This window comes from Mastigoproctus giganteus, chromosome 2 (genome assembly GCF_048544385.1).
Source record: "Mastigoproctus giganteus isolate SK-2022 chromosome 2, ASM4854438v1, whole genome shotgun sequence".
Taxonomy (NCBI): domain Eukaryota; kingdom Metazoa; phylum Arthropoda; class Arachnida; order Uropygi; family Thelyphonidae; genus Mastigoproctus; species Mastigoproctus giganteus.
The window spans coordinates 204,489,886-204,504,130 of record NC_143576.1 but is presented as its reverse complement, the minus strand read 5'-3'; the positions used below and the strand labels follow the sequence as shown (position 1 = coordinate 204,504,130).

General features: G+C 33.1%; 1 protein-coding gene across 2 annotated transcripts in view; it reads left to right on the top strand.

Annotated features, from left to right (window-relative positions):
* The window catches only part of LOC150089950 (dual specificity protein phosphatase 3-like), a 31,829-nt gene extending 18,011 nt beyond the window's left edge, over positions 1-13,818 (top strand). For both annotated transcript variants that reach the window (XM_090368918.1, XM_090368919.1), the window contains one exon: positions 12,667-13,818. In XM_090368918.1, coding sequence (XP_090225044.1) covers positions 12,667-12,905 — 239 coding nt within the window. In that variant the 3' untranslated portion in view covers positions 12,906-13,818. The remainder of the gene's footprint in view (positions 1-12,666) is intronic.
* Positions 13,819-14,245: the final 427 nt, after the last annotated feature.

Sequence of the window (14,245 nt, the reverse complement as noted above, 5' to 3'; positions counted from 1 at the left end):
AAAATCCAGTATCATCTGAAATGTTAGGCTCTTCCGAAGATTATGCTTCTTGAGTGGCCTATCTTTGAAATATGATAGTATTTTGTGTGTCTGGGTGGGTGAGTGATAAAATGATGGAAGTTTTATTTCCTTCAAATGACATACAGAAGATAGTTAGAAACAGTTATGTTCTAGAATACTCATATGTGTGGGCATTTGCTAATAAGGTTTAAAAAATTAGAGGTTAACAGGTTTATACTATTAAAGGTTCCACAAGATTACAGTATCCATCAACAGAAATTTCCATGCAAACTTATGTGAAATGGAGCAGTTAGCCCAAAGTTTTTCTGAGAATGAAATTTCATTGTTCTCCTTTTTTGATGGAAATTAGAACAAGACGTTATGCTTCAGCTCTTGCTTTCCCATCTGTGCCTATCTAAGAACTCCACTTGTGTAGGGAAGACTTTAAATTCATGAGATCTTGATTTCTTGTTGTCTGCTTCACTGTTGATATATGCATCATGATGGTGACATTGCATTGCACTTGAATTACATTGAAAGCTTTCCAGACCACTTGCAAAGTGATAGGATTATTATCTGTATGGAGTCTAACTCGAACGCTGTTGATATATGTAGTGGAATCGCCTCATCAGTGGATTTATTATTATTATTAGCCATATGGTGCAAGGAAGCCTGTGACATGCTGTACCAGCAAAAAAAAAAAAAAAAAATTCCCATGTTACTCTGAAAAAGAGAGAGAGAGGAGAACAGAGAGAAATAGAAGGAAATCACCAAGAAAGCAAGAAAGAAAAGAATGATAATATCCAGCTCAGGACCCTGGGTTTGCCAAGCCCATATTTAGTAAGAAAAAGTTCTTTTTGTCTCTTTTAAGACACTGCAGAAATGTTCATATTCTGGGATGTCATTCTCTTCAAGAACTGGGTATATCGGCGCCTCCATAGCCAGGTGGGAAGGAGCAGCAATGCATAGCACATGCTTCTTGATTAGACCGGGGTTCGAGCCCGTCACCACCAAATACGGAGGATGTGGAAAAGTCAGGGAATGACCACCGCATATCCCGGAGCAATATGGCCTTAGTTGCTAATGCTCCTAAAAACCAAATAACTAACTAACTAACTGGGTATATTTGTCTACGTCCACCTTGGAGTTAAAGTAGTTTCTCCCCCCCCCCCCTTGAGATTACTCTAATACCAATGAATTTTAAACATTCACTGGAAAATATAAGAAAAGTTACATAGTAATAACATTGGAGTAGCAAATGGAGATTTTGGACAAATTAGGGAAGCAGATGGTAAGTGACTATGTTACCTCGCTAATATGAGATGAATCTTCAGTGTATGATTATCACTCTGAAGAGAGCATCTATACTAGTATATACTTAGTCTTTGATGCCTTGTCATTGCTGAAGGGATATTTGCATATTGTTAAGAAAAGTGACATGAGTAATGTAAGTGGTCATCAGCCAGCAAAGACTGGTTTGAAAGATTTAACAGTTCCCTAATTTTTAGTGAACATTGATAAGCAGATATGAGTCTAGGCAGAGGAGGAGGAAAAGGATTTAATAAGAAAAGGGGGGGGGGAGGTTGCAGGAATCTCATCAGGTAAAACTACAAATGAAAACCTGAGCAGAATAATATCATAGAACAAAGGTTAAGAAAACAGTGAACATCTTAACCATGCCCATTCCCTTGATAAATGCAGAAAAATTATAGGTGTTTCTATGCAAACCTACTCTGGAGAAGAGCGTCAAAATTAATAGACCAGTGATATATTTGTAACCCTTACCATAAAAGACTTATGAGATTTTCTACATGTGTAATGCTCATTCAAGCACCATTTTAGGAGATTCAGCAAGTTCCTCTTATCATATTCTTTTGCATACCACTGACTAATTATTACTATTATTTATATATTTTTATTTATTTTATTATTATTGTTTCTCTGATTATACAGTATTTGTGAAATCTGGTGGCACTCATGGTAATTATATAACTCTGTCCATATTTTCCCCATAAATCTCTCAAACACTTACTATGAACATATATCCTTCGTGTTTGTCAATTGATGACTGTATATCCCAGAGCCTATAAGGTAATTGTCAAACTTTTTATCATTAGTTTAAATGCCCTTTCTTGATAACAATGAAGGACTTACTTTATTATTATTATAAAAACTTATTCTCCTTTTATGGGTTTTTTTTTTCTGCCCTGCAACTGGTACTGATACCAAGTGCATGGGGTGATTGATTGTGTCCGGTTACTATTATTATTGTTATTATTACTGTTGGTTGAGGAACTCTCTTACTATCCTACAGGTGTCCAGGATTGTGGCTTTCTGGAGTTCCATGTAAGTGTCCTCTGTGAGGCCTATTGCTGCTAGATTCTTATGAAGGCTCTTTGGCATGGTAATTGGAATGGTCATTACTTGTTCCATATGCCACATTTCTTTGACTTCATTTAATTTTCATTTATTATTAATTATTACTATAAAGTACTAATTTTAATATAGTGGAAGACTAAACTATTGATGGGCACATCGAATGCAAACTTAAAATTGGTATAAAGATAAAATAGCAAGCCTGCAACAAGACACATTCTCAAGAAGCATCTAGAATCAGTTTGATGTGAGTGCTGTGATCAAATGAATTAATATAGTAGAGAAACTAAAATACAGTTGAACAGCTTGATGCTGACAGATGTATACACAGAATGTCATAAATTAAACCATGTAAAACCATTTAAGAAAACTTCAGGTAGCAACTTTTGATTAACTGTTATCAGGAGAACTAGTAAGGAGGATGAAAATACACATATAGTTTAGTCAAATTCCCAATATCAGTGATTTACATATGCTAATGTTCCATGTAAGTGTCCTCTGGGAGGCCTATTGCTGCTAGGCCTATTAATCATAAGATTCCAAGCATTGGAAATGATGATGGACATTTTTTGATTTACAGAATTATATTGAGCTCTCATACCGATAATCTCAGCAGTTTAGAAAAATCAATTATGTCGTCAATAATAATATAAGTGAATTCAGGAATATAATGATTACGTGATTTTCTAATTGAGATGTGCCTGAGATGGATGTTTGGTGGCACATAAGCTGCAGTGACTAGAGTGCACCTAATTGAGATGTATCATCCCTATTTTTATCAGTAAGTTGCACTATAATTCTCTCATGAAAACAAATGAGAATTGAATGACAGTGATTATCAAACTTTTGATGTAGTATTAACTCTTTGTGGTCCAGAATTATTTTCATTGTCTTCACCACGAAGTCCAGCTATATCAATCAAACAAATGACTAGTTGAAATGCATAATTCAAAAATTATTTATTTTTCGGGTTTACATGAGCTAATGTATAAAACAGCATGCCAAAACAGTTTAAAAGCTCTAATACAATAATACTTCCTGGAAGAAAATATTCACAAAACCTTTCATCCAGATAATTAATAATGTTTTTAACTTTAGAGCCCTACTTTGAATTCCTTGTTTGTCCATTTGTGGGTGGGGCAGAGCTGCAACATCCAAAATATTTGCAGAAATCTCTTCCTGCTAAATACACTCTTGAAATATTTAATTCTTTCTGTTCATTCTTCAGACCATATTTCTTTTATATCAATTTTTTGTTTTAATCTCATTTTGATAACTCCAAAAATCTCATTTAGTTTATTAAGTGAAACCTTAACACAGTCACACCATATGGAACAGTCAGAAAACTACCTTTAAGTTTCGTTGTTTTTCTCTCCCTCAATTTCATCCGGAAGGTCTGACAATTTCTCAATTTTGCCATCAGAAAGACCCTTTACCAGATCTTTACAGACTATAATTACTTTGTGACTGATTTCTACACTGAAAAAAAAAAAAAAAAAAAAAAAAAAAAAAAACAGGGTGTTGTTTAACAGTTGAATATAAACATCCGCTTAGTTTTTCAGATTGTTTATATGAAGTATAAATGGATGGCAGTACAGCAGGAAAACAGAGATTTTATAATTGGAAATGCCAAGAGTTGTGCCAGTTTCCACAGTGCACTTGAGAAGGACAAAAAAAATAAACACCACCTGCCATTTGTTTATATAAAGTATAAATAAATGGCAGTACACTGGGAAAACAAATGGAAATGCTGACATAAGACATTGGATTTCAAGACAAAATTAAAAAAAAAAAAAAAACACTTCCTGCTGTTAACTATAAACATTGATTTAGTTTTTCAGATTCTTTACATGAGGTGTGAATAGATTGCAGCACAATAATTGAGCCAGTGCAGTTAATAATTGAATGTAAACATCAATAAACATGGATTTACCTTTTTGGATTGTTTATATGAAATGTAAGTGGATGGTAGTACAATAATTGCACCATTATAACTGGAAAACAAATTCCATAATTGGAAGTGCTGGATGTGGAATTTTTCTGGTGTTGCACCCAGCACGACATTAAACCACAAAGAGTTAAATATGCCACATTAGTTTTATCCAAGAAGTTGGTGGGTTAAACTTGGGCCTGTATGTCCATTTGTGTGTCATGAAAAAGATACAGATGAATGCAACTTCTTCATATAGTGAGAAAATTATAAAAGTGACATTCCAGACTTTGATAAAAATTTATCTAAAAAAAAAAACTTAAACGCAATAAATTAGCTCAAAGCTCAGAAAGTTTCTTGTTATTATAAAAAAACTTTCCAGAATTAATGTGATGGTATCACACTTTGCTCTCATATGTATCTCACTACAAAATTTTCTTTGGAGTAAAATTGTCTCATGTTACAACTCTCATGCATTCCCTTCAGTAAAAGCACGTACTACAGAGAATCAGGAAAATAATATAACTACATCATTCTCTTAAGGATGAAATGTTTTCCAGCCGAAAACCCTGCCAGATTTGTTCCTCAAATAGAAAAGACAAATAACTTGAAATAGGCCTCTCACACAGACCTTCTTTAAACCAAATTTATAAACAACAGGAGCATCACAGTTATGTGGTAACAGATCTGAAATGTAAAGATGTTGATTTAAAAGTGTTCTGTTAATAACCAGTATATCTAACATTAAAGGTTTAACTTGGAATGATTATCTGTAATCATTCCAAAATCTGTAACCATATGCCTTTTAACAAGACCAATTTTCTTTGTGGCAATGTTATTGTAGTGGCAAATGATGCAAGAAAGAAAGCTTATACAGTATCATCCAAAAAAAAACACTACCTCAACTCAGCTGTCCATCTCTCTCTAATAATATGTCTAATTCTTCCTTAAATTTATTTAAACTACTCACTTCAACCAGATAGTAGTTTGTTCCAACAGATAATTACTCTCTGACCGGAAGCAAATTTTTGCACATCTGTTACCATCATCATTGTTAGATTTCATGTTGGACAAGTTTACTCAGTTCATTTAAAGTCCTTAAACATTTCAGTCAGCTCTCCTTATAAGTGCCTAGTCCCAAGTGATGCAATTTGCAGATCCAAAGTTTTTGTAGTTATATACTATGTATTTTCTCTCTCTCTCTCTCTCTCTCTCTCTCTCTCTCTCTCTCTCTCACACACACACACACACACACACACACACACACACACACACACACAAGAAAGAATAAAGTAGTCTGTCATATTTTGTATCCAAATGGATTGCTTATTAACTTTTTGTTGTCATATATCTTGGAGGCTATGATATTCGCTGTTGTAAATTTGTAAAAGAATAAGAGAAGTTTACCTCAATGTGATACGTAGAACACTTCCATATGATACTCTCCAGAAATTAAAACAAAAACAATTAAAAAATCAAAAATAATTGCAGAAACCGTCGAAATTAAATTACATGAGAATTCTGTTAATTAATGTTGCCGGCCACACCTAATCTCCAATTTGTGGTCTTTTCCATGCATGTGTGAAGACAAATAATCCCTATTTAAGTTGTCAGCTTCAGGATGGAAAATAGTTTTGCAATTTTTTCGTTAAATTAATTTTTGACTTAATTTTTAATTGCATTAAATTGACTTTTAATTGTGTTCAATTGATTTTTAATTATTTTTTTAGTGTAATGTAAGATTTTTGATTTTTTAATTGTTTTCGTTTTAATTTCTGGAGAGTATCATATGGAAGTGTTCTACATATCATATTGAAGTAAACTTCTCTTATTCTTTTACAAATATTGATATCAATGTTTTAACATATGTTGTAACATTATAACGTGTGTTAGAACATTCAGTGTTGTAAAATATGCGATGTGCTTTTCCTGCTCTTTTAGTGTACTTATTTTACTGCCATCTGTTCATGCTTTATAAAAACAATCTGATAAACTAAACTGATGTGTACTGCTGTTTGATATGCCACAACAGCAGGTGAAAATTTTTTTTTTTTTTTTTTCTTTTAGAGGGAAAAGCATCAACATCTCAAAGTATTATCATAATTTACAGTCCCCATAATTATGGATACTGCGAAATTGTTGGCACTAGACAATTGTGTAATTTAATCTAGGTTTAAATTTAACGTAGCTAGCACTTGTGTGAATAAAAAAAATAAATTTGTTTTAGGTGGGTGTTTTTTTTTTTTGGAACTGGACTGTAAAGGATTAACCTGGCAATAAATTCAAACCGTTCAGCCTCAACTACATGCAAAGGCAACTTGTTCCAACAATTTTTTTTTTTTTTTTTTTTATGAGAACCCCAAACACGAGAGGTATTAAAACCTATAGTACTTAGTACCGTGCTTGCTGACTAAAAGAAAACTTCCTACAATCTAGTCTAAACCTCTTCCCCTGTAATTTGAATTTATGGTTCCTGGTTCTGGAATTCTTTATAACAGTGAAAATTCCGCCTTCATTCGTTTTAATAACATCTCTCAGACCCTTTTAAACCTCAATCAGGTCACCTCTGAGGTGCCTGGTTGCCAAGCTCTGTAGTCGCCTTTTGCCAATCTCACCATGCAAGATGCCCATCTTTGGGCCCTTTCAAGAAGCTCAGTCTTTTCTCAGATGAGGTTTCCTTACTTGAACACAGTAGGCCACCATAAATATATGCTACCAATATAAACAGAAATTTTAAAAAAAGAATTTTTTAATATTCGAAATGTGGTCTTACAATTGCCTTATACAGTGATATTATGATTTCCCCCCCCCCCATCACTAAGGATAATATTTTATAAATCATCGATAAAACACCATGGACTTTCCTGGCTGCTTGTTTACACTGCTCAGAAAACTTCATATTTGCCTGTATCATAACTCCCAGATCCCTTTCTTTCTCCTTCCATTTTGACATAATTTATTTGGATTTTAGCAAAGCATTTGACTCAGTCCCTCATGTATAAGCTGGAACATGTCGGGATTACCAGAAAGATTCTAAGATGGATTGCTGAATGGCTGCAGGGCAGAAGGCAGAGATTTGTGATTAATAGATATTCTTCAGGTTGGTGTAACATCAGGAGTGGTATCCCTAAGGATCTGTTTTTGGACCACTGTTGTTTCTGATTTTCATAAATGACATCAACGAAGGCTTAAAAAGCATGATGTGAAAATTTGTAGATAACATAGAGATTGGTAGTCATTAATAATCAGTGCCAAGCAGCACTTCTTCAGGATGACTTGAACAGACTTCAATTATGATCACAAAGGTGGCAGCTGTATTTTAATGCAGCAAAATGCAAGAACTTACACTTGGGGAATAGCAACCCCAAAATAAATTATACACTTGGTGGGGTTGAATTAAAAACAGTAGAGGAAGAAAGGGATCTGAGAGTTGCGATATGGACAGATATGATGTTTTCTGAGCAGTGGAAACAAGCAGCCAGGAAAGTCCATTGTTCTATCAACGATTTATTGAACGTTATCCTGTAGGAGTAGGGAGGCTATAATCCCTTGGTATAAGGCAATTGTAAGGTCACATTCGGAATACTGTGTTAAAATAATGGAGATCTCATCCAAAAAAAAGACTGATTTTTCTTGAAAGGATCCAGATGGGCAACTTGCATGGCGAGATTGATTAAAGGGTGACCATAGGAAGAAAGACTCCTATTATGTGGGCTACGGAGCTTGGCAACCAGGGGTCTCCATTTCTCAGGCTGCAATTCTTCAAGGGGCTTAGCCAAGACCTTAATGTTACATTTTTTAATTAAGTAATTAAATTTATTCTTAATCTACAAACCTAAAACAATAAAAATGTTTTTATTTTATTTATTTTTTATCTTATTAACTTATATGTCTTATATGTTAGAATTGACTTGTTGCTTTATAACCTTCACATTTACATGTGAAAAGATGGTGTCTCCATTCTAGAGACACCATCGTATCATGAAAATATCATGTGAACCCAATAACACAGTGGTTTTCAACCTTTTTTTAATAACAGCACCCCCAAGTAATATATTTTATTTTGCAGAACCCCTACTCAATTTTCTGCCTGTTAGATCCGATTCTCTCTCTGTATATTTATATATTATATTAAAAAATATATGTTATATGATAGTTATTACAATAATATAATTATAAAAATTACCTTTCATAATACAAATTATATATATACAGTATATAATAATTTTATTCTTTTTATAGGTACTAAGTAAACATCAATTATAGATCACCACAAAATTAAAAAAGATACTGTACACCTTTTTATAATGAAATAAACATATAAATTAAAAAATAATAATAAGTTTAAGTAACTTAAACCCAAATTACGTGCCACCCCTGGAATGTTGTTGCGGCACCCTAAGGTGCTGCCGCACCCCGGTTGAAAACCACTGCAATAACACATCGTTTTTTGGTAATTCATTCCAAGACTTTGGAAATTGTACTAGTTTTATATAAATTTATGTCAAATAAGCACAACACAAAAAATCACTTCAACCAAAGGATGCAAAAACAAAACATGCAGACAAGTTTACAAATGCTGCTATTGGTTTGAGAAGAAGGACCACGTGGTCCAGTCGGAGACAATCGTAAGCCCATTGTAAAGTGAAATAAGTAGGTGCTGGTTAATATGATCACTGGTTAGTAGAATCAGCACTTAGTGCTTTATAGAATCAAATTTCAAAAAAACCAACTCAAATCATTAAAATGCACTACACTTTCATCGTTATCATATGTTCTCCGTAGCCCACATAATAGGAGTCTTTCTTCGTATGGTCACCCTTTAATCAATCTCACCATGCAAGTTGCCAGTCTTTGGACCCTTTCAAGAAAATCGTTATAAGAATCAATTCTGAATGCCTTTGTGATATTTTTCTAAAGCACATTTCTGGAGGTTGCTACCATAAAACAATTTGCAGTTTCCAGTTTATTGGGCTTTTCTGTTAGTGCAATCTATTATAAAGGGGGTAAACTCAATCTTGTTTCATTTGAAATAATACTAATAGCTGGAATTCTGTGAGTTTTACATTAGCATGGTGAAATGTGTTTCCCCTTTGCTGAAATCTTCAATCATATAAAAAAATAAATAAACATTTAGCATCTTCCATTCATTCCTATTTTTTAAGCTTCATAACCTTGTCACTCCATATCTCACTTGTGCAATTTGTGTGTGCCGTACTCTTCATTATTGATTACTTATCTTTTTTACTGTTTTAAATTTTACAACTAAAAAAAAATATATATATATATACGTACATACATAGATATACAGGCAGTTCTTGCTTTACGAGTTCCCAGGTTTACGAGTTTTTTTGTTTTTTTTTTCAAGTATCAACAAAATCGAAAATATGAACATTAATTGCAAAAAATGAATGTTAAACATTCATAAATACCGTATTTCAAACCACGCGCTTAGCTATACAATACAGTGTACCCCGCTTTACGATATTAATCCGTTACCATCGTATCATGAAAATATCGTAATGTGAACCGAATAACATATTGTTTTTTGGTAATTCATTCAACGACCTCGGAAGTTCAAATTTTCGCTATATAACTCCCTAAAAGATCGTTTTTATAGTGTAAACTGTATTAGTTACCAATTCAAATCATTAAACACACTACACTTTCATTGTTATCATATGTTATAAGAACCAATTTTGAAAGGCTTTTTGATATTTTTCTAAAGCATATTTTTCGAAGTCACGACCATAAAACAATAAAAACAATTTGCACTTTCCAGTTTATTGGGCTTTCCTGTTACTGCAAGCAATTATAAATGGGTAGAAAACTCGATGTTATTGAATTTGTGAAAATATCGATAGCTGGAATTGTATGGATTTTTACGTTATTATAGTGACGTGTTTGCCCTTTGCTGAAATCTTCGATCATATAAAAAACAAATTTTCAGAATCTACTCTTCGTTCCTTTTTTTTTTTTAAGTTTCGTAAACTTGTTACTCCATGAAAATCATGTTAGTTGCAATTTGTGCATTCCGTTAAAAATGCTTATGCATGCAATCGCAAAACTTATAATTAAAAGCGAAAATTATCTTGGGAAAAAACGCCTCTTGAAGCATTTCTGAAGAAGACAACTCTTTGTGCAACAAACCAAGTGCTAAGCTAATAATGAGTGATCAACGAGTGTGCATTTAGTCGATGATGATGATGAAGAATAAACATTCTTTAACATTTGTAAGTTATAATTTCTCTATTATTATAATTTGTTTGATTTTACAGGCTACGTTTTCATTTCTTTGGATAAATCAATCGTTATTTAAACAAACTAATTAGCTAACTAATTTCATTGTTGATAACATATTTTTAACATGTTTTTTTTTTAAAAAAAAAACATGTTAAAAATTTTTAACATTACGTTTTTTTTAACATTACGTCTGGAAAATAAATCCCGCTTTGAGTTTTCGCTTTACGAGCACGCGCTAGGAACGAATTAACTAGTAAAGTCGAGAACTACCTGTATATATCAGTGAACAGAAATATCAATTAGTTAGTATGTATATATTACAGTGTTAATTATGTACGTAAGCATAAACTTGTTTTTATTTTAACCCGTGGAAAATATTCTTCCAATTTTCATGTATCATATAATTTTTTTAAATGGTAAGGTAATAAAGTGTAAATTTTTTGTGCTTTATATCTTTACTTTTATAGCCTGTGGATAATATTCCACCTATTTTCACTTATTTGAATCGCTGTTTAATAGAATTAAAATTCAATTTGCGAACATAATCACAGTGACCGGCGCTTACTACATATCATATAGTTAACAGTACAGCCAGGCCTCACATAACACGAGTTCGATTAACACGATTTTCAGTTAACGCTATTTGAAAAATTATACCACTTTTCACTTTACATGATGCAAATTTCCAGTTAACGCGATCTTTTTTTTTTTTTTATGCGATAGTTAAAGATTTGAATCGTGCGTTAAGCTTACCATGAGTCGTACAGTCAATAAACAAACGTTTGCCTGCTGCCCGCCCCCGGTGTGTTTCCATCAACCATCGGAAGAAGACATGTTACTTGTTTGTCTCCCACTAATAAAGTCAATGCACACTTTGCAATAAAATTCAAATTTTTAAATGAGCCAGATGAAAATGTTTACCGCAAAGGAGATAACGGTTAAAAAGAATTATATGAATATCTTTCGTATCGCAGAGAAACCTCAAACAAAAGGTTTGAGGTTCTCTGCGATATTTATTTCACCAGGGCCCAGAGAAGATCGTTGTTGGCTATCGGAAATTGATTGATGAGAAGAGGAAAGTCCAACACTGTTCAAATATTTCCGCAACAGTCATTTCTTCATTGTGTATTTTTATGTCAGAGGTTCCCAAACTTTTTCGGTTTCACGGCGCCCTTAGTGTCTCAGTAATTTTTTCAAGGCGCACCCAGACCAAAAGAAATACTTAACAGTTCCGCTTAGTAGTTAGGTCCAAACAACTTAATAAAGAAATGCTGAACTGAACTGTGAACTACCTTGAGCTAGTAGTTTCGCGTGGTGTCTGACAGATGTTAGTTAGTTAGTTATTTGGTTTTTAGGAGCATTAGCAACTAAGGCCACCCGCATATCCCGAAGCAATAGCTTCGGGATATGCGGTGGTCATTCCCTGGACCTTTTCCACATCCTCCGTATTTGGTGGTGACGGGCTCGAAACCCCGGTCTAATCAAGAAGCGTGTGCTACGCACTGCTGCTCCTTCCCACCTGGCTACGGAGGCGCCTCGTCTGACAGATGTCAAGTATCGCTGTGTTTCCCTCGAAAATTTAAAATATTCCGCAGCGCACAGTTTGGGGAACGCTGCTGTTTTATGCAATAAACATTTAATTCCATAATTATTTTCATTATCTTTTACATTGTATACAGTTAAAAAGGTATTTTAAAAGGTATTTTTAAAATTCTTTATGGACATTATAGAAGGTCAAGGACCAATTATAATTTTTCCTATTGATTATTATATTCGATTAACGTGTTTCCATTTTGTGCAATGCGCTCGCGGGACGAATTAATCGTGTTAATCGAGGCCAGCCTGTATTTTGTTATGGAGAGTCCATCGTAAAGTGATTTGATCATACAATGAACCAATTGTAAAGTGGGTGTCTACTGTACGAAGACAAGGGGGAAGCCCCATCATGCACTTTGCACCAGAACCTGCATTAGCTCTTGATTTCCCTGCTTGTTAAGTTCCAATCTTGCATGCATATGATATATCCTGAGTACTTGGTTATTCTTTGATATATGAAATAGTAAGCTTTTATTTTAGATTCTTTTTCATTCTCAATTATATTACAATTTCATTTTTAGGTAGAGTTCTTGTACATTGTTTGATGGGTATGTCAAGATCAGCAACTCTAGTCATGGCATATTTAATGATCAAACAGAAAATGACAGCAGAAGAGGCTGTGCGGCTTTGCCGAAAACAACGTGATGTGAGACCTAATGATGGATTTCTTCGTCAGTTAATTGAACTTGAAAATAGGTTGAGAGCATCGGCTTCCACTATTTCCTCCTCCTCTTCCTCCTCCCCCCATTCTGATACTTAATTCCTTCTGTAACCATGCAAACAGAATCTCTAGATCTGTAATTTATCTAACCAACTGAAATTTGATAAATCTGAAGAGTCAATGTGAATTGATCCAATTGAGTTATTCTTAAAAAAAAGGAAAGAAAATTGTGTAATTAAATTATACGAAAAGAAAAGAAACAAATGTAATTGTACAGAAAGCAAACACCACATAATTTACACTGTCATTTTACCTTGTGATATGTTGTAAGCTTTGTAGCAAGACAAAAAATGTTTTATAGTATATAGAATTTTATAGCTAAGAATTTCTCTAAACAACAAAAGTGCATTCTGCATATGCAAAGTGTATTTTTTGGAATTGCATTTTGATAATTGAAATTAATAAGAAGAGATATTTTTACTACTTCTTGTAGGAGTATATCGGCATTGTTTCATAAGTTTTTATCATCACCTCACAAATTACTTTGATAAGAAATATCTTCTTTTGTTTATTCATTTATTCTTTGTAATTAAATATATTATTAAAGCTCTGCCACAAATTATTTTAATTTATTGATGTTATTACTCCACATGCCTGCAGTGAATTGCCTTTACATTTAGAGATTGTTATACTGATTTATACAGTTTCACTGAAATGGTTTTGGATGGTTTTATATTCCGAAATATTAAAATTAGCATGGTTTGTTATATTTCCCCACCTATCTTTTTTTTTTTATTTTCTGTGTGCTGATTTCTAGGTTAGGAATATAGTCAAAAGTTGATGGAATGCAACTTTTGTTAAATTATTTTATCATCTTTGAGCCATTGCCAGACAATGAACAAATGCTTTACATGAAAACAATGATGCTCATGTATGTGTGTGGGAGAGAGAAGAGAGGTCACACCACCTGGTCACAAGATTTATTATACATGTTTGAACAAGATCAAAATAAATGGAGAAATATATTAGTAAAGTTAATCACCTCTTAGTGTGATTTGATTTTTTTTTTTTTTTTTTCTTTTTTATCATTTATAGGAAATCAGAGTTGTTTTCCATAAAGAACTATAATTAGTGGTATAGCTTTATTTATAAACAGTGGTTTATAAAGCTTGTTTTAATTTTTTTATTTTATATATAAAGATCTAATGCCAAATTTAATCTAATGTAGCTCAGCAGTATATATTGTTACAAAAATTATTCAGAAATATAAATTTTATATGAAGAGAATGTATATTTGTGTATAACCAGAGTGCTGTAAATGGCTTTTTTTTTCCTTCTTTTTTTTTTTTTCTATTAATTAAATCTTTAAAATTTGTAAATGTATTTTTTTATAAAGCAAGCTGTATTGGCCATATTTTTGCCCTTGCTTCACTTGACTG